Source organism: Pygocentrus nattereri, chromosome 3 (assembly GCF_015220715.1).
Source record: "Pygocentrus nattereri isolate fPygNat1 chromosome 3, fPygNat1.pri, whole genome shotgun sequence".
Classification (NCBI taxonomy): Eukaryota; Metazoa; Chordata; class Actinopteri; order Characiformes; family Serrasalmidae; genus Pygocentrus; species Pygocentrus nattereri.
In genome coordinates, this window is record NC_051213.1 from 36241936 (window position 1) to 36260554 (window position 18619).

Consider the following 18619-nt stretch of genomic DNA (forward strand, 5'->3'; position numbering starts at 1 on the left):
GTCAAAATGACAATTAAGAACAAGTTATTCCTTTTTCAGTTTCAGGAGTTAAGCAGAGACATATATTTCACTGAAAATCGCTGTAACATGGAGCGATGAGGAAGCAGACGCATGTGCGAAGAAAAGCAAGATTTATTCAGGGCAAATCCAGGGTCATGGGCAAAACGATCCAGGTTCAATGAGCCAACACGGAGAAATGGAGGGACAGACATAATGAAAACGAACAGGTTAAACAAACAACAGGGCCGGAAGATCAAATATAAAACATAAATACTTAAATACAAACAGGGATAACGAGGGACAGGCGGAAAACAAGGAAACCGGACTGTGAAGATATCAAAACAAAGAAAGCATGTGGACTAGGCCAAAACAGAAAAGCACATGGAAGACAGAGACAAGCACATGGAGGAGTGGGAGGAGCCTAAACATCTAATTATAATTTTTCAGTAATTAGTCTGCCTGCATTTTGCCCTTAAGATAGCTTCGTGCTTTCAGTTTTTCAGGGAAATCTATGGGGATATTTTTTCCACACCTCCAAAGTTCAGTCTTAGGAGATGGTTTCATTTTCTGCTTCTCCTGATCCAAGTAATCCCAAACATTTCCATTTCCAGATGTTGAGGTCTGGACTCTGGGCTGGTCAGTCCATTGTTCTGAAAATACCAGCAGCTTTTTTGTTTGATGGCAAGGTTTCTTCTTTTTTGTCCAAGAGCTTATTGACAGCTACACATCCTTTCAGACACAGTGTTGAGTCGTGGACAGTGGAAGGAAGGACAGAAACACCTGTGGATTCAGATCTGAAGCAAGAGCAGAGCTTGATTTTCTCTCAAAGATCAAAGATTTAAATGCTGTTTTGGTGGTCTATCAGGTCTTGTACAGTTGATACACTATATGGACAAAAGTATTGCGACACCTACACATTATAGCCACAGGACCTTTTATGACATCTCATTCTAAACCCATAGGCATTAATGTGGAGTTGGTCTCCCCTAGGCTATGTGCTTCATTTTATTCACCTCTTAGCAATGGGTGTGGTTGAAACACCTGAACTCAAAAATTAGGGGGTGTGTGCTAATACTTTATAGTCTATATAGTCCCATTTTCTCGAAATCTTTTAATCTCTCTTTTTTTAATTATCTTATGTCTGATCGCTAATGGCTGTTTTGACTGGAAATTAAATAAATGTATGAATGACTGTAAATATACAGTTACAGACTGCAGCTCATATGTTGTCAGCCATGTTCTACCCCATCCACCAGTGGTCAGGTTGCACTCAAAGTGACCGGTGAGCAGAAATGCAAGTTGGATATTTAAAGTAAATAGTAGATCATGATTTCAAGTATGTGAAGTGACTTCTAGTGTGGATCTTCAGGAACCATATTAATTCCATTAGTCCGTTTGGCTTTCACATCAGTGTGTCTCACAAGGCGACCCAAGTATCATCCATGCATTATATCAAAACCCAGGAGTGCTAGCAATGGCAATAGATTCAATTCTGCTGAGCCACAGGACATAATAGGTATTCCTCTCATTCCTATCAAAGCTGAATGGGTCTGGGTTCTCCGGCAGTGACAGCCGAGAGGCGACGCAGCTTCATAACGCGTGTCTCCCAAGCAAAATGCTTTACGACTGACAACGAGAAGGACAATGCGTGACATTTAGACAAGAGACAGTTTCCCCGATTGCATTCATGAATTCCAGGGAAAAAAAACAAAGAGAAGGGAATGAATGGCGAGGATAGCGGCATGCGATTAAAAAAAGAGCATCTGAGAAGAGATTTCAAACACCAGAACAAATTCAACCTGATTTACTTTCATGCGGCTGAAGCAGTTATTCACTTTTTTGATGTTAATAAATCATACACAGTATTCCACAAAAATGGAGGCACACCTACTAATGAAATGCAAAGAACAATACTATTCTTCAGCATTAATCACTACTAATTACTAAGAATAGTAATGAGAAAACCTAATCACATAATAATTATACAGTAAGCAAAAACGGTTTAAAGGGTAATTCTACTGATTTTTCAAAATGTCTACATAATTAAATTATTAAGACATTTCATTTAAGATATGTAAACAAAGGCATTTAGAGTGGTTTGGTGTGAAATGCTCCATTCTAGAGAAACATATTGAGTCAGAATTGCTCACAGTGGTGGTGATGGAGACCAGACGTCAGAAAAGGTTTAATGCCTCTAAAGGCTCCATCACAGAATAATAATTTTTTTTTGATAATTTAGAGACATGGTTGAGGCCTAAACCTTATATATTTTTTAAAATCCATTCATGGCAGAGAGGTACTCAAAATAGGCCTCAAAGAAAACTATTTCTTAACATTATTACCATTACATATAAACACTCAGAAGACACGTTCACTGGTGGTTTTGGATATATTTGTGTTATAGACACGGCAACCTCTGGTTCCAGTAACTTTCACAAAATTGAACCATTTTACATCAAACTACTTTAAATCTCTACAACCAAATCATGAAGAAATTTGGAAAAATCTGTGGAATTCCCCTTTAAACTCTTCCAAGCTACCTTTTACTTTAAAATTCTTAAAAGCAGCCTTGCTTTGGCTTGATGCAACTTTACAAATTCCCTCAAGCAGTTTTGTGAAGAGACACCTGAGAAGTTCTTCCAGTAGGACTGAAGAGGCTCCCAGAGGTTGGTTACAGAGAAGTACTTGTGTGTGAGCGTTTTCATATTTCATCATTTAAGTTTAAGCCCTTGTAGAGAACTGTTCTTTATTAGCAATTTTGGCATGTGCTATTTTCTAGTGAACCACAGGGTGGCAGTATAGGTTCTGTAGTAAGGCGGAGCCAAAGAAGTAGCCCAGTCAGTTCCAGCAAAAAAGTAGACCAGGGTCTGTGATGCAACAATAAAATCGGAGTACGAAGTTCCCTCTTGTCTCTCCTGAGTTTCTTGAGTTTCCAACAAAATATGCTACAGCCCTTATACCAAAACCATCCATCCATCATCCAAGGCGCTCCCAGGCAATATAGTCACGACCGAGGGAGGCATCCAGGAGGCATCCTAACCAGATGCCCGAACCACCTCAGCTGGCTCCTCTCGACTTGGAGAAGCAGCGGCTCTACTCCGAGTCCCTCCCGGATGACTGAACTTCTCACCCTATCTCTAAGGTAGAGTCCAGACACCCTGCGCAGGAAACTTATTTCGGCCACTTGTATTTGCGATCTCATTCTTTCGGTCATTACCCAAAGCTCATGACCATAGGTGCGGGTGGGAATGTAGATCAACCAGTAAATCGAGAGCCTTGCCTTATGGCTCAGCTCTTTCTTTACCACAACAGACCGGTAAAGAGCCCGCATCACTGCTGACCCAGCACCAATCTGCCTGTCAATCTCCCGCTCCCTTTTACCATCACTCGTGAACAAGACCCCGAGACTGACTTACTGCCGGCTATACGAACCAAACTCCTGCTTTGTTTGTACAGGGCCTGAATGGCTCGTAGCAAAGAGCCATGTACCCTGTCCTCCCGAAGCACCACCCACAGAATACCCCGGGGAACACAGTTGAATGCCTTCTCCAAATCCACAGAGCACATGTGAACTGGTTGGGCAAACTCCCATGAACCCTCCAGAATCCTGGAGAGGGTGAAGAGTTAGTCCAGTGTTCCACAACCAGGGCGGAACCCGCACTGCTCCTCCTGAATCTGAGGTTCCAGGAAGGCTGAGGAGTGTGATTCCCCTGTAGTTGGAACACACCCTCCGGTCCCCTTTTTTAAAAAGAGGCACCACCACCCTAGTCTGCCAATCCAGTGGCACCGCCCCCGATGTCCACACAATGTTCAAAAGGCATGTCAGCCAAGACAGCCCCACAACATCCAGAGCTTTGAGGAACTCAGGACAGATCTCATCCACCCCTGGAGCCATGCCACCAAGGAGCTTTTTAACTACCTTAGCCACTTTGGCCTCAGTAATGGACAAGCCTATTCCCGTGTCCCCAGACTCTGCCTCCTCACTGGAGAACGTGTCAGTGGGATTGAGAAGGTCCTCAAAGTATTCCTTCCACCGCCCAATGACGTCTTCGGTCGAAGTCAACAGCACACCATCTCCACTATATACAGTGCTAGTGGCACACTGCTTTCCCCTTCTGAGTCGCCTGACGGTTTGCCAGAATCTTTAAAGTCACTTTCCAAGGCTTCACCAAACTCCTCCCACACCCGGGTTTTTGCCTTGGCGATGACTGAAGCCGCAGATCGCTTGGCCTGTCGATACCTGCCAGCTGTTTCTTTTGTCCCACAGGTAAACCATGCCCTGTAGGACTCCTTCTTCAGCTTGACTGCATCTCTCACCTGGGGTGGGGGTTCGAGGATTACCGCCCCGACATGCACCAACTACCTTGTAGCCACAGCTACAGTCAGCCGCTTCAAAAATGGAGGAGCGGAACATGGCCCATTCTGAGTCAACCTCCCGTGATATCTGGTCAAAGTTCTGATGGAGGTGTGAGTTGAAGATCAATCTGACAGGTTCTTCTGCCAGACGTTCCCAGCAAACCCTCACTATACGTTTGGGTTTGCCTGGTCTGACCGGCATCTTCCCCCACCACCTGATCCAACTCACCACCAGGTGGTGATCAGTTGACAGCTCAGCTCCTCTCTTTACCCAAGTGTCCAAAACACATGGCCGCAAGTCGAGGGGCTATGAGAAAGCCCACACCTGCCCACCGCCTCTCACCATGGGCAACTCCAGAAAAGAATAAATTCCAGCGCCTCTCAAGGAGATTGGACCCAGAGCCCAAGCTGTGTGTTGAGGTGAGCCCAACTATATCTAGCCGGTATCTCTCAACCTCGCGCACTAACTCAGGCTCCTTCCCCACCAGTGAGGTAACAAGTTCCAAAAGCCAGTTTCAGCAACCGAGGATTAGAACGCTAAGGCCCATGCTTTTGGACACTGCCCGATCCACAAAGCACCAAACACCTGTGTAATTATACACCATAATTCATTGAAAGACAGGCCTGATTGATATGGACCATTCTAATAAATAGTTCAAACTGCATTCTCAACAAGTATTCAAACTTCAGATATTTTCAAATCTATTTAAAAGCAAGTCATTAATTGAGATAGTCATCATCATCATCATCATCATTGTCGTCAATAACCACTTAGTCCAGATAGGGTCGCGGTAGCAGTAGGGTGAGCAGAGAATTCCAGATGACCCTGTCTCCCGCAACTTCCTCCAGCTCATTCCCAGGGACCCCAAGCCGCTCCCAGGCCAACTTGGACATGTAATCCCTCCAGCGGGTCCTAGGATGACCCCAGGGTCTTATCTTACCGGGAGGTGTCCAGGGGGCATCTGAATCAGATGCCCGAACCACATCAGCTGACTCCTCTCAATGCAGAGGAGTAGTGGCTCTACTCTGAGCTCTTCCCAGATGGCCAAGCTCCTCACCCTGTCGAATAGAGTGTAGCCCGCCACCCAGTGAAGAAAGCTAATTTCTGCCGCTTGTATTCGCGATCTCATTCTTTCGGACATTACCCACAACTCATGACCATAGGTGAGGGTCGGGATGTAGACCAACCGGTAAACAGAGAACTTTAGCTTATGGCTCAGCTCCCTCTTCACCACTATAGTCCGGTACAGTGACCGCATTACTGCTGCTGCCTATCCTAGCCTGTGGCCCATCTCACGATCCCTCTACCCATCACTCGTGAAAAAGACCCTGAGATACTTAAACTCCTCAACCTGGGGCAAGTCCTTTCCCCTTACCTGGAGTGGGCATGCCATCCTTTTTTCCGGGCTAAGACCATGGAATCAGATTTGGAGGTGCTGATCCGCATACCAACTGCTTCACACTCAGCTGCAAACTGTTCCAGTGAGCGCTGGAGGCATCCATGTGATTCAGCCAAAAGAACATCATCATCTGCAAATACCAGACATGCCACCCTCTGGCCTCCACACACAATGCCCTCCTGACCTTGGCTACCCCTTGACACCCTCTTCATGAATATCACAAACAGGAGTGGAGACAGGTCACTGTAAGGGTCCGACTTAATGCTGAGTACACTAACACAGCTCTCACTCTAGGAGTACAGAGATCGAGTGGCCCAGAGTAGTAGCCCTATACTACTGGAGGACCTCCCACAAGATATCTCGGGGAACCCGGTCATAAGCCTTCTCCAAATCCACAAAACACTTGAAGACTGGGTTAGCAAACTCCCATGCTGCCTCAACAATCCTCGAGAGGGTGAAAAGCTGGTCCATTGTTCTATGGCCGGGACGGAATCCGCATTGTTCCTCCTCAGTCTGAGGTTCAACTATCGGTCGAAGTCTCCTTTCCAGCACCTTGGCATAGACTTTCCCAGGGAGGCTGAGCAGTGTGATACCCCGATAGTTGGCACACACCCTCTGGTCCCCTTTTTTAAAAATGGGGACCACCATCCCAGTCTGCCAGTTCAAGGGTACTGTTCCTAAGGTCCATGCTATATTGCATAAGCACATCAGCCACGACAGCCCCACAATATCCAGAGCCTTGCAGACTCCAACTGCACGGCCGCCAGCCAGGGACTCGTGAGTATCCCCGCTCACGCGTGGCGCCTCTCATCCTGCGCAACCCCCAAGCAGGAAAAGGACCAACCCCTATCCAGGAGTTTGGTTCCAGAGCCAATGCTGTGGGTGGAGGTGAGCCCAACTATATCTAGTTGGTACCTCTCAACCTCCTGCCAAAGGTCCGGCTCCTTCCCCCCTAGTGAGGTTACATTCCACGTGCCAAGAGTCAGTTTCTGCCGCAAGGGCCTAGGCAACCAAGGGCCCCCCTGCAATCTCCCACTGCCTGTGCAGCACTGCTGAAAATGCTGAACCATGTTTTCATGTCACTACTGAAACACAATTTTAGTCTGTAGATGAAGCCTTAGTTTCGCCACACCCTTGCATCTTAGAGTAGGAAGTGAAACTGCATCCCTGTCCCTCATGGCCACATGATGAGCATTGTTTTGAAGTAAATGTGTCCCAAAGTGTGAAAATCAGTGTGCAACATCAAGCATTGCCACTCTCAAAACATGAATTTTCTACAACTAGAGCAAAGGTTTGTGTTCTATTAAAAAATATTATGATTGTGTGTACATCTGTTCAAAGTGCTGGCTAACTGAGTTCTGCTCATTACCAAAACAGTCACCACTGAACCATTTGGTAAAGTTTTGTTAGTGTTGTGATTGTTTTGTTAGTGACAAAATAGAATGCTCATTATTTATTTTAATAAAGATACACAGAGTTAATTAATAGGGGCTAAGGTATAGGGACTTTTAGTCTAAAGTCCAAATGAAAAAACGTTCGAAATGTGCTTGACTCTGCCTTTGAGCCACTTCTGCAGAATGATCCATTTAACATGCTCTCTTTGGTGTGTGGTGACCGCTTAGAGAGCACACAGTGATTATGTACCTTGGGCTGGACAAGGCCTTGCAGCATGTTGATGCATTGCATGACGACGAAGGCCTCCAGCATATCCATCTTGAAGTCCAGAGACTGGATACTGAAGCGGAAGAGTTCAGGGAAAGAGCTAGAGAACAGCTCACGCAGCACCTCAGCCTCCTGCGTAGAACGCTTCATCAGCCAACCCTACACACACAAACATACATGAATATATACGTTTTTATAGTTTGTTTGATATGTGAGGTTGTACACGTCCCATATGTATTATATATGCTACTGTTCAAAAGTTTGGAAATCACATTTCAGAAGTTTGGAATCACTGTTTTCAAGAAAAAAGTTGCTGTCTAACATCTAAAGGACTATAGGACTTTTGTCTAAAAACCAAGTGAGTTTAAAGCCTGAAATGTGTTTTCAACTCTGACTTTGAACCAAATTCGGTAGACTAATCCACAAATTGAACTCATTGTATGTGACAGTTATACGCTCCACGTGTATTATTATAGAACTACCTACAGTACTGCACAAAAGTCAGAGGACAACCTTTCCTTTGTCTAATTTCCAGTCAAAACTGTCATTATGTACAAGTTAAGTCATCTAGTGTAATGGAAAAAATAAGCTCAACAACCCAATACAAATAAAATTTTTTTCAGTATTTACTGTGTCTACTTTTGCCTTTATTACAGCCTGCATTCTTTTCACAAGAATTGCTTTCCTGTGGGTATTTACACCCAGCCTTTTATATGTTTAGATGAAACCTGAATGTGATCTGATCACCGGATGTTAATGTCAGGTGTAAATAGGTCCAAAAATGGAAACTCTTCTTCTGACACACTGAGTGTTGCATACATGTGATTCTGACATACACATGCCTACACAGGGGGAGATGTGGCGATGTGGCAGCAGATGTCTGTGTGAACAAACACGGAAAACACTAAGCTGGAAATCATTCTCTCTGACACATCCTTAACACTATAGCTGCATTTCAAATACATGCACTTTACACACACAGTGTTTGTGCCTTATGCCAATTGTTCTCTCTCTCTCACTCTCGTTCTATCTCAACCAACTGTTTGAACACTGGTGCACAGCCAGACTTTGAAGTCTCATTTTCAGAAATGCCTTAAGAGGTTTCAGGCTTCATTAATTTAGAGAAAAGAAAGAGCATCACCTTCCTTATCTCTCTCTCTCTTTATCTGTCTCTCTCTCCCTATCTCTCTCTCTCAAACAGATACATTAGTCCCCTACCACCAGGCTGCTGGTTGCACTGTACTTTCATGTGAAATGATAGTGAAGTAGGGGAAGCTTTAGCTCCTATTGTGTCACACAGTCCATCTTTGCACACAGAGAGAGAGAAAGAGAGAGACATAGAACACTGTGCAGTGATGGTGGCCTGAGCATTTAAAAAAAAATTGTGGGTTTGAAGGTGGATCTGCACTTTCTTTCACCTTAATGTGATGCTCTAAAGCCTGATGACTCTCCTAAGATTCCTGAAATGAAGAGTTTACAAATTGATCAGCTACATTCAATGTCCATTTTATCAGCTCCTCTTACCATATAGGAGCACTTTGTAGTTCCACAGTTACAGACTGTAATCTGTTCCTCTGAATACCCTTTCACCCTGTTCCTCAATGGTCAGGACCCCCACAGGACCACCACAGAGCAGATATTATTTGGGTGGTGGTTCATTCTCAGCAGTGACACTGCTGGCAGAGGTGTGGCAGAGGTGTGTTGTTGCATTGGTCTGAGTGGATCAGACACAGCAGTGCTGCTTGAATTTTTAAACACCTCAGTGTCACTGCTGAACTGAGAATAGTCCACCAGCCAAAAACATCCAGTCAAAAGTGTCTGGAGATCTAATTTGCTATACAATTTAGTTCCAGCCTGCATCTCACATTCTGCCTCTCTACTGCATCTAATCCAGCCGATCAAGGAGTCTGAAGAAGTTCAGGATCTGAAGCAGGTGTGGCAGATTTGAGTTGGAACCAGTTTTAGAACCAGTGCCATGAACCACTGTTCACCAACCGTGGTGACAAGTGGTCTACGTCTCTGGTTCTCAAATTGGTCCTCAGGGTCCCCCAGACTTCTTTCTTCTTTCCAGTCAAATAGATAGGTAATGGCATTTTAAACCCTTGTAATAAAAGAAGTTGAACTCAAGTTTTTTTGTCTACCCATTTTTCCAAAAATCTGGGCTATAAACTATAAACAGATGGCATCTCTTCAGTGATCTGCTCTGTAAATATTACATATATATAATTACGATTATACGATTATAAAACACATTCTGTTAATGTGGACTGAAGATTAGGGAACCGGCCCTGTGACCAGAAGGTTGTCAGTTTGATCCCCAGTGCCAACAGCACATGACTGAGGTGTCCTTGAGCAAGACACTTAACCCCCAATTGCTCCCTGGGTGTTGTGGATAGGGCCACCCCGGGCAAGTGTGCTCACTGCCCCCTACAGATGGGTTAAATGCAGAGGTGAAATTTCCCTGTTTGTGGGATTAAAAAGTGTCACTTAACTTAATAATAATTAATCATGCAAACTCTGAATCAGGTGAGCTGAACCTAATATTGCGACAACTTCATGGCTCTACCTCTAACAGCCCGTTAAGTAATCAGCAAGCTATCCTGCCCTTCTCACCTCCAGAATTGGACTCCAGTTAAGCACAGAAGAGCTCATGAAGACCATGCCATTGCGGGAAACAGTAGCTGGAGAAGCATTGTCGATGTTGTGTGGCTCAAAGACGATCTTGCAGTTGGGAGCCATGGGAATGCGATCACCGTTAGCCAGCGTCAGCGTGCGGTTATCATCTAGTACCGAATTCAGGTTCTCTATCCATATGGCGTCGACTGGTCCATCCAGAACGATCCAAATGTGCTCACCTGTGATGAATATTAAGGTGAAGAAAGAGTTCATTTGGGAATAAGGAACTGAGAACTGAGAGAGTCTCTACTAGGCTGAGAGTGGTCCACTACCCAAAAAGCCCAGCCAGAAGCAGAAACTGACCAATTTAGGACTAGAGAATGAGTAACACACATTGTGCACCAACAGAAGAGCTACAGTCTATAGCTATACACCAGCAAGGTGGAGCTACAGGATAGGGGTTTCAAATAAAGTGGTCAGCAAGTATATTGCAAAGCTCCAACTATAAAACTGGACAGTGCAGATGATGATTAAAGGGAGTGTTTAGCATTTGAAAAGCAAAAGCACTACAAATGAAGTTTGGTTAATATAGCACACAGTTTGCTCTGTGGTTAAAAATGTATATTTATCCTGCAAAGCCTCATAATTTGAATTCACATCTTTTTCTTATTCCCCACAGCTGTACAAGCTCTCTGTGGTGCATCTGTGTGATGCAAGCATATGCACTGATGTAAGCATAGTCTCTGGGCACAGCTCAATGTATTTCTGTGCAAGCTCCTCCTTTCTAAATGTCTGATTCTGTTTGAAGCTCCATATAGCCTTCTGCGTTTTCAGGCGGGAGGGAAGGATATATCATAACACTCAGCTTCTGTGTCTTGGAGGTTTCAGAACAACTTTGGGAACCATTAGCAGTCTTATGTAGGCTAACCGTTAGCCAAGCAAGGCCTCAGGGTTTGCAGTGAAACAAACTGAAATATTTTGTGCTCCAGAGCCAGATTTGCATATTTATTTCAACATCTAATAAATAAAAGATTAGCTAAATGTGCTAATGACACTATTTACTGCTTTTAACAAGAACACAAAGGAAGTGGCGAGGCTGCTTTTAGCATTTATGCTCCAAAACTTCAAAACTCCATCTTATGCATTGTACAGTACTGTGCAAAAATTACCTGAGAATATACATTTATCAAGCCGAGCGGACTGTTTGTGCAAAAAAGTACAAATATTAAAATGAAAAAAGTAACATTAATACAGTAAACAGTGATTTAATGTGTCTCAATATGTTTGTTTAACATTTCACAAACTTCTCCAAAATGCAGCACAGTATTAAGTACACTCACCGGCCACTTTATTAGGTACCGTTCAGTTGCTTGTTAACACAAATAGCTAATCAGCCAATCACATGGCCACAACTCAGTGCATTTAGGCCTGTAGAGGTGGTCTAGACAACTTGCTGAAGTGGACACCGAGCATCAGAATGGGGATGAAAGGGGATTTAAGTGACTTTGAATGTGGCGTGGTTGTTGGTGCCAGATGGGCAGGTCTGAGTATTTCAGAAACTGCTGACCTACTGGGATTTTCACGCACAACCATCTCTAGGGTTTACAGAGAACGGCCCGAAAAAGAGAAAATATCCAGTGAGCGGCTGTTGTGTGGACAAAAATGCCTTGTTGATGTGAGAGGTCAGAGGAGAATGGGCAGACTGGTTCGAGATGATAGAAAGGCCACAGTAACTCAAATAACCAACCAAAATCTCTGAGGAATGTTTCCAACACCTTGTTGAAAGTACGCCACGAAGAATTAAGACAGTTCTTAATGCAAAAGGGGATCCAACCTAATGTGTAGCTAATAAAGTGGCCGGTGAGTGTATAGTCACCATTCTATGCCTTGTTTGGCTCACTCAACCCTTCATTAAATTAAATACTGTTAAATACTGTTCAGTAAACTTGTGATGGTTGTTGGCATCAGGAGAAAGGCCTAGGACCAAACTTGTGTCCTTCTAAGTAGTTCATGACATTTCAACTATTTTATATAAAAATAAGGAATTATAGTTCCTTTTTACAGCATTTATACTCATACCAATTTATTATTTATTACATTTTAAACATTTTGACATTTTTAAAGAGCATTTGTCATATAGCAGTAGCTTGAAGTAATTTACAATCATATAAGTTAAAAATGCAACAGCAAAAACACATGATAAATAACAGTAAAAAACTGAATAACAGTTAATGCTTTATAACAGGATGAAAAAATGGAAACGTGAATAAGTTGCAAAAGAATTTTAAAAGAAAGCTACAGTGAAAGTGTCTAGCCAACAGCCTAGCTGTGAAAGATACATTCTACGGTTTAGAAGGATAATAACACAATGAGGCTTTTCCACTTTTCAGTAACTTAGTATTATATAGTATTATTATTAGTAGTAGTATTTAATTAATTGAAATAATCTTAAATAATTCATTAAAATATTTTCTGCAGACACACACAGACACTTTGCTTTGCACCTTTTTTGGCTCTGAGGGTCTTTCTCCAGAGTGTGGAGAAAATGCCGTCGGTCCAGTCATTGGTCGCCACATCGAGTCTGCCAAACATCTGGGGTGCGGTAATGGCTTTGGGATTCATTCTCATCTCTCTGTGAGGCTGACCACAGTCTACACACACACACACACACACACGCGCGCGCGCGCACAGTATGAATGGATATATGATGTGGAATGTGGAATATGTAATATGAATTGTGTACTGTAATGGTGTGCTGCCTATTTCTCACCAGTCATGGCCTTCATCAGTGTGTGGATGCAGGTGCTCTTGCCTGCTCCGCTGGGTCCCAGTGCCATCATCCCATGACGCACCCTCTGAGTCTCATACAGCTGGATCACCTTCAGCCTCCAAGGAGGGTGATTTATGAGACCAGCTTCTGTGACCTATGTCATGAAGAGTACACACACACAGGGTGTATTTCTGTCTTTCAGAGGTGTTTCCATGTTCTTTTGTATGACTGTCTCTACATGCTGCTGTGCTAGATCTACCCCAAACCTAATTTTAACTTCAGAAACCAAAACTAATCAGGCGGACATCACCACAGCAATGCCGGAGTGGGTTATCAAGAGAGTTGGCAGAAGTGGGCCAGTTACTGTGAGCTAATAAAGTATTGTGCAAAAGTCAGAGATGAATCTTCCATTATTTATTTCCCAGTTTCAAAACTGCCAGTAAGAACAGGTTATTCATCAGAAGACATTGATTTAATAGAAAATTACCCAGAAGCCTCAACAGCTAAATATAATGTCAGGTTTTTCAGTCCCACTCTGGCCATACCCCACTGTGTTGTGCATTTTCGCATTTTCCATCATTCTGACAATAATTGGTTTCCACAAAGAGCTAAATATATCCCCTCCCCACCCTCCTTCCCAAACACACCTCAATGCAACAGATTAGATGCTTAACCAGTTTTCATAATTAGTAGTAACGGCAGATGCACTGGTACGCACTGAACACATTTGTATGCAGATGCTTGCACTGGCCTTTCACAGATCAGCAGTAATGCTACATTGGTACATCACTGTGACTACAGCAGGAAAATTGGAGGAAATGATGGAAATTTCCTTCGGGGTCAATAAAGTATCTACTGCATCTATCTATCTTTTAATCTATCAAAACCTCTAATGAACAATAAGTGTGCAACTCAGAGTAAAGGAGTTTGCTTTCTTCATACCACTCCACACTGCTCCACAATTCAGGACAATCACAGGCCACCTATTCTGCAAAAGCTTGGTCGCTCCCCGCCAAACTGCATGATCTTTTGATCTCCAAGTGAAAATAAGTTATGACATCCTCTACAGAGAACACACCTCTGCGCATTTTAATACACAATTACTCTTTATCTACTGAATTTAGAATATTGAGAAAAAACATGTGGCCTGTGCAAAACTCATTTTATATATTTCTCAATATGTTAAATAATATGTTAAACAAAACCTGTGCACTGCATTTTTCAGGAAAATTACTATTTAAGTGTGTTCTCTGTAGAGGCTGCGTTAACTTATTTTTGCTCAGAAAATCAGCAAAACGTACTTTTTAAAACTTGACCAGGGTTATTCAAACTTTTGCACATGGCTGTAACATGCCTGTTAAAGTTGCATTCCAGGTTAATCCCTCACCTGTTTGTCTATGGCTGCCTCCAGTTGAGGATAACCTGCCTTGTCCAGCTGAATTCCGGGGAAGAGATCTTCAATCAAGCTCAGAAACAGCGGCTCATCCTCATCAATCTTACGGCACAGACACACAGAACAACACAGATAAAGCTGCATAATGAAGCTGTTCCACATGGCTTACGCTTGCAGCGTGTGGCTTTGATGGATGGACTAGAGAGAGATACTAGAGGCACATCCTCAAAACAGTTCAGAGTTCAAAAAGAGTCAAGTGTGAAATCAGCTTGAAATAAATGCTTCATTCAAAACATGCTGCAAATAACAAATACTAATAGTTAACATCACAGAAGTCTCCTTGGAAAACGTCACCCTAACTTTATAATCTGGCACCACTGAAGAAGGCAAGTAGTCACTTTCACTGAGTTCCATGTAGTGCTGGGTAATATGACAATATTTCTCGTTATCAGAATATGTCACAATATGCTGAAGACATCATTAATCCTATTTAATTGGATTTAGTGCAGCACAGCATGTGAAACTAAATGTGTTGAATTCAAATAATTAGATACACAGCTTTTGACAGGATCTTTTAAAGGTGGCACTACTTTGTCTGTTCTAAGATTCCATTTAACTTTCCATGTCAGAAAAGTTCTTAAAAGCATCCTGAAGTATCAGGATATTACATTTGTCACCCACCTTTTGTTCTATGTACATGTAAGATTTTGATGAATCTACTTCTTCTTCAGTTCCTTTTTAGCCACGCACCACACACTGTGTTCCTAATTCCTTCATCATGATTAATTTTATTCTCTTCATTTAACTCAGCTCCTTTACTCCAACAGCTCCAACTGCTTTAGTCTTCTCACACCTCTCACTGTCAAGCTTTAGCATCTTTAGCATTTTATTTTAAACCAAAAGGATCCAAAATCCAAAAACAAATGTTTTTGAACGTTTGTGGCTAACAAACGTCTACTTGAGCCATTATTTATTCAAGTAACAATATTTTACTTGAGAATGGTTTAAGCTACTCTACTTACATCCACATATAGCAAAATGACTCCCCACTAATTACCTTTCATATTAAGGAATGTTAGCATTTTGGTTGTTGTAGTTACATTTTTTTATGCAAAACTTCTCAACTTTACTGACCAATTTGTAAAGATTTTATAATGGTGGTGGTAAAAACCTGGTGTCAAGATGATTACAATACAAATATAGCTATTTTATGCATCATCTAAAACAACGATTGAAGCTACACATCTTCTGAGTTTTAACATGTAAAAAGTAAAAAAGAGGTAAATCTAAAAAAATAAGTTTGCTTGAGGGACTATTTTGCCTTAGAATGCCTCCCATGTCTCTCTTGGTCATTAAAAGATTATTAAAAATTATGTTTTTGGCTATAACCTTACCTCAAAACTACACTATATTGCCAAAAATATTCACTCACTCATCCAAACCACTGAATTCAGGTGTTCCAATCACTTCCATGGCCACAAGTGTATACAGTGCATCCGGAAAGTATTCACAGCGCTTCACTTTTTCCACATTTTGTTTTGTTACAGCCTTATTCCAAATTGAATTAAATTAATCTTTTTCCTCTAAATTCTACACAAAATACCCCATTGTGACCATGTGAAAAACGTTTTCTCGAGAGTTTTGAAAATTTATTAAAATTAAAAAACAAAGAAATCATATTTACATAAGTATTCACAGCCTTTGCTTAATACTTTGTAGAACCACCTTTGGCAGCAACTACAGCCTCAAGTCTTTTTGAATATGATGCCACAAGCTTGGCACACCTATCTTTAGGCAGTTTTGCCCATTCTTCTTTGCAGTACCTCTGAAGCTCCATCAGGTTGGATGGGAGACGTCTGTGCACAGCCATTTTCAGATCTCTCCAGAGATGTTCAATCGGATTCAAGTCTGGGCTCTGGCTGGGCCACTCCAGGACATTCACAGAGTGGTCCTGAAGCCACTGCTTTGAGATCTTGGCTGTGTGCTTCGGATCGTTGTCCTGCTGAAAAATGAACCGTCGCCCCAGTCTGAGGTCAAGAGCGCTCTGGAGCAGGTTTTTATCCAGGATGTCTCTGTACATTGCGGCATTCATCTTTCCCTCTATCCTGACTAGTCTGCCAGTTCCTGCTGCTGAGAAACATCCCCATAGCATGATGCTGCCACCACCATGCTTGACTGTAGGGATGGTATTGGCCTCGTGATGAGCAGTGCCTGGTTTCCTCCAAACATGACGCCTGGCATTCACACCAAAGAGTTCAATCTTTGTCTCATCAGACCAGAGAATTTTGTTTCTCATGGTCTGAGAGTCCTTCAGGTGCCTTTTTGCAAATTCCAGACGGGCTGCCTTGTGCCTTTTACTAAGGAGTGGCTTTCGCCTGGCCACTCTGCCATACAGGCCTGATTGGTGGATTGCTGCAGAGATGGTTGTCCTTCTGCAAGGTTCTCCTCTCTCCACGGAGGAACGCTGGAGCTCTGACAGAGTGATCATTGGGTTCTTGGTCACCTCCCTGACCAAGGCCCTTCTCCCCCGATCGCTCAATTTAGACGGCCGGCCAGCTCTAGGAAGAGTCCTGGTGGTTCCGAACTTCTTCCATTTACGAATGATGGAGGCCACTGTGCTCATTGGGACCTTCAACGCAGCAGTAATTTTTCTGTATCCTTCCCCAGATTTGTGCCTCGAGACAATTTTGTCTCGGAGGTCTACAGACAATTCCTTTGAATTCATGCTTGGTGTTTGCGCTCTGACATGCAGTCAACTGTGGGACCTTATATAGACAGGTGTGTGCCTTTCCAAATCATGTCCAATCAACCACAGGTGGACTCCATTTAAGCTGTAGAAACATCTCAAGGATGATCAGTGGAAACAGGATGCACCTGAGCTCAATTTTGAGCTTCATGGCAAAGGCTGTGAATACTTATGTAAATATGATTTCTTTGTTTTTTAATTTTAATAAATTTTCAAAACTCTCGAGAAAACTTTTTTCACATGGTCACAATGGGGTATTTTGTGTAGAATTTTGAGGAAAAAGATTAATATAATTCAATTTGGAATAAGGCTGTAACAAAACAAAATGTGGAAAAAGTGAAGCGCTGTGAATACTTTCCGGATGCACTGTAAAACCAAGCACCTAAGCATTCAGACTGCTTCTACAAACATTAATGAAAGAATGGGTCGCTCTCAGGAGTTCAGTGAATTCTAGCGTGGTACCATGATAGGATGCCACCTGTGCAACAAGTGCAGTCATGAAATTTCCTCACTACTAAATATTCCAGTCAAATGTCAGTGGTATTATATCAAAGTGGAAGTGATTGGTGACAAAAGCCTAGCCGGCTGTGGAAGTGGTAGGCCACGTAAAATGACAGAGTGGGATCAGCAGATGCTGAGGCTCATAGTGCGCAGAGGTCGGCAAGTTTCTGCAGAGTCAATCGCTACAGACCTCCAAACTTCATGTGGCCTTCAGATTGGGTCAAGAATAGAGTAGAGAGCTTCATGGGGTTCAATGGGTTTACAAGGTTGAGCATCTGCATCCAAGCTCATTGTGCCAAATGTAAAGTTTGGTGGAGGGGGGATTATGGCGTGGAGTTGTTTATCAGGAGTTGGGCTTGAACCCCTTAGTTCCAGTGAAAGGAACTCTTAATGCTTCAGCAGACCAAGAGATTTTAGACACTTTCATGCTCCCAACTTTGTGGGAACAGTTTGGGGATGGCCCCTTCCTGTTCCAACACGACTGCGCACCAATGCACAAAGCAAGGTCCATAAAGACATGGATGAGCGAGCTTGGTGTGGAAGAACTTGACTGGCCCGCACAGAGTCCTGACCTCAACTCGAGAGAACACCTTTGAGTTGAACTCAAGTGTTGAGTGTTCTCCGAGTGGAAGAATGGTGAAAAATTCACACACTCCTAAACCTTGTGGAAAGTCTTTCCAGAAAGAGTTACTGTTATAGCTGCTAAGGGTGGGCTTTCATCATATTAAACCCTATGGATTAAGAACTGGATGTCACTCAAGTTCATATGCGTGTGAAGGCAGACGAGCAAATACTTTTGGCAATATAGTGTGTATCGTAAAAGAATAGAGTGGCTCATTTCAAACCACTGTGACTGACTTTATTACCATCATAATGATTTAGCTATGCAGAGATTAAATTGAAACTGAAAATTCTGTGGAATTCTCCTTTGCAGTGAACTGATGTACAGACGTGCTTACAAGTTTGGACAGGTTCATATCCCGCAGCACCCTCATGACGATGGTGGACTCTGTGTCACTCGGATTGGCTCGTTTGGCAGCACCCAGTGTGCGCAGGACTGACAGAATATTCCTCAGGCCAAAGTCATAGTGAACCTGGCACACAGCAGAGCAACTGTAATGGTTATACAGGGGCAAAAGAAACAGACCGTATTGAGATACTGAACTAGACCTACC

General features: G+C 42.9%; 1 protein-coding gene across 1 annotated transcript in view; it reads right to left on the reverse strand.

Annotated features, from left to right (window-relative positions):
* dnah5 (dynein, axonemal, heavy chain 5) overlaps positions 1–18619 on the reverse strand; it is a 181501-nt gene that overhangs the window by 82579 nt on the left and 80303 nt on the right. Inside the window, exons 40-45 of the mRNA XM_037536137.1 lie at positions 18404–18538; positions 14192–14299; positions 12805–12958; positions 12539–12685; positions 10032–10273; positions 7401–7577 (exon numbers count right to left, since the gene is read on the reverse strand). Coding sequence (XP_037392034.1) covers positions 7401–7577; positions 10032–10273; positions 12539–12685; positions 12805–12958; positions 14192–14299; positions 18404–18538 — 963 coding nt within the window. The remainder of the gene's footprint in view (positions 1–7400; positions 7578–10031; positions 10274–12538; positions 12686–12804; positions 12959–14191; positions 14300–18403; positions 18539–18619) is intronic.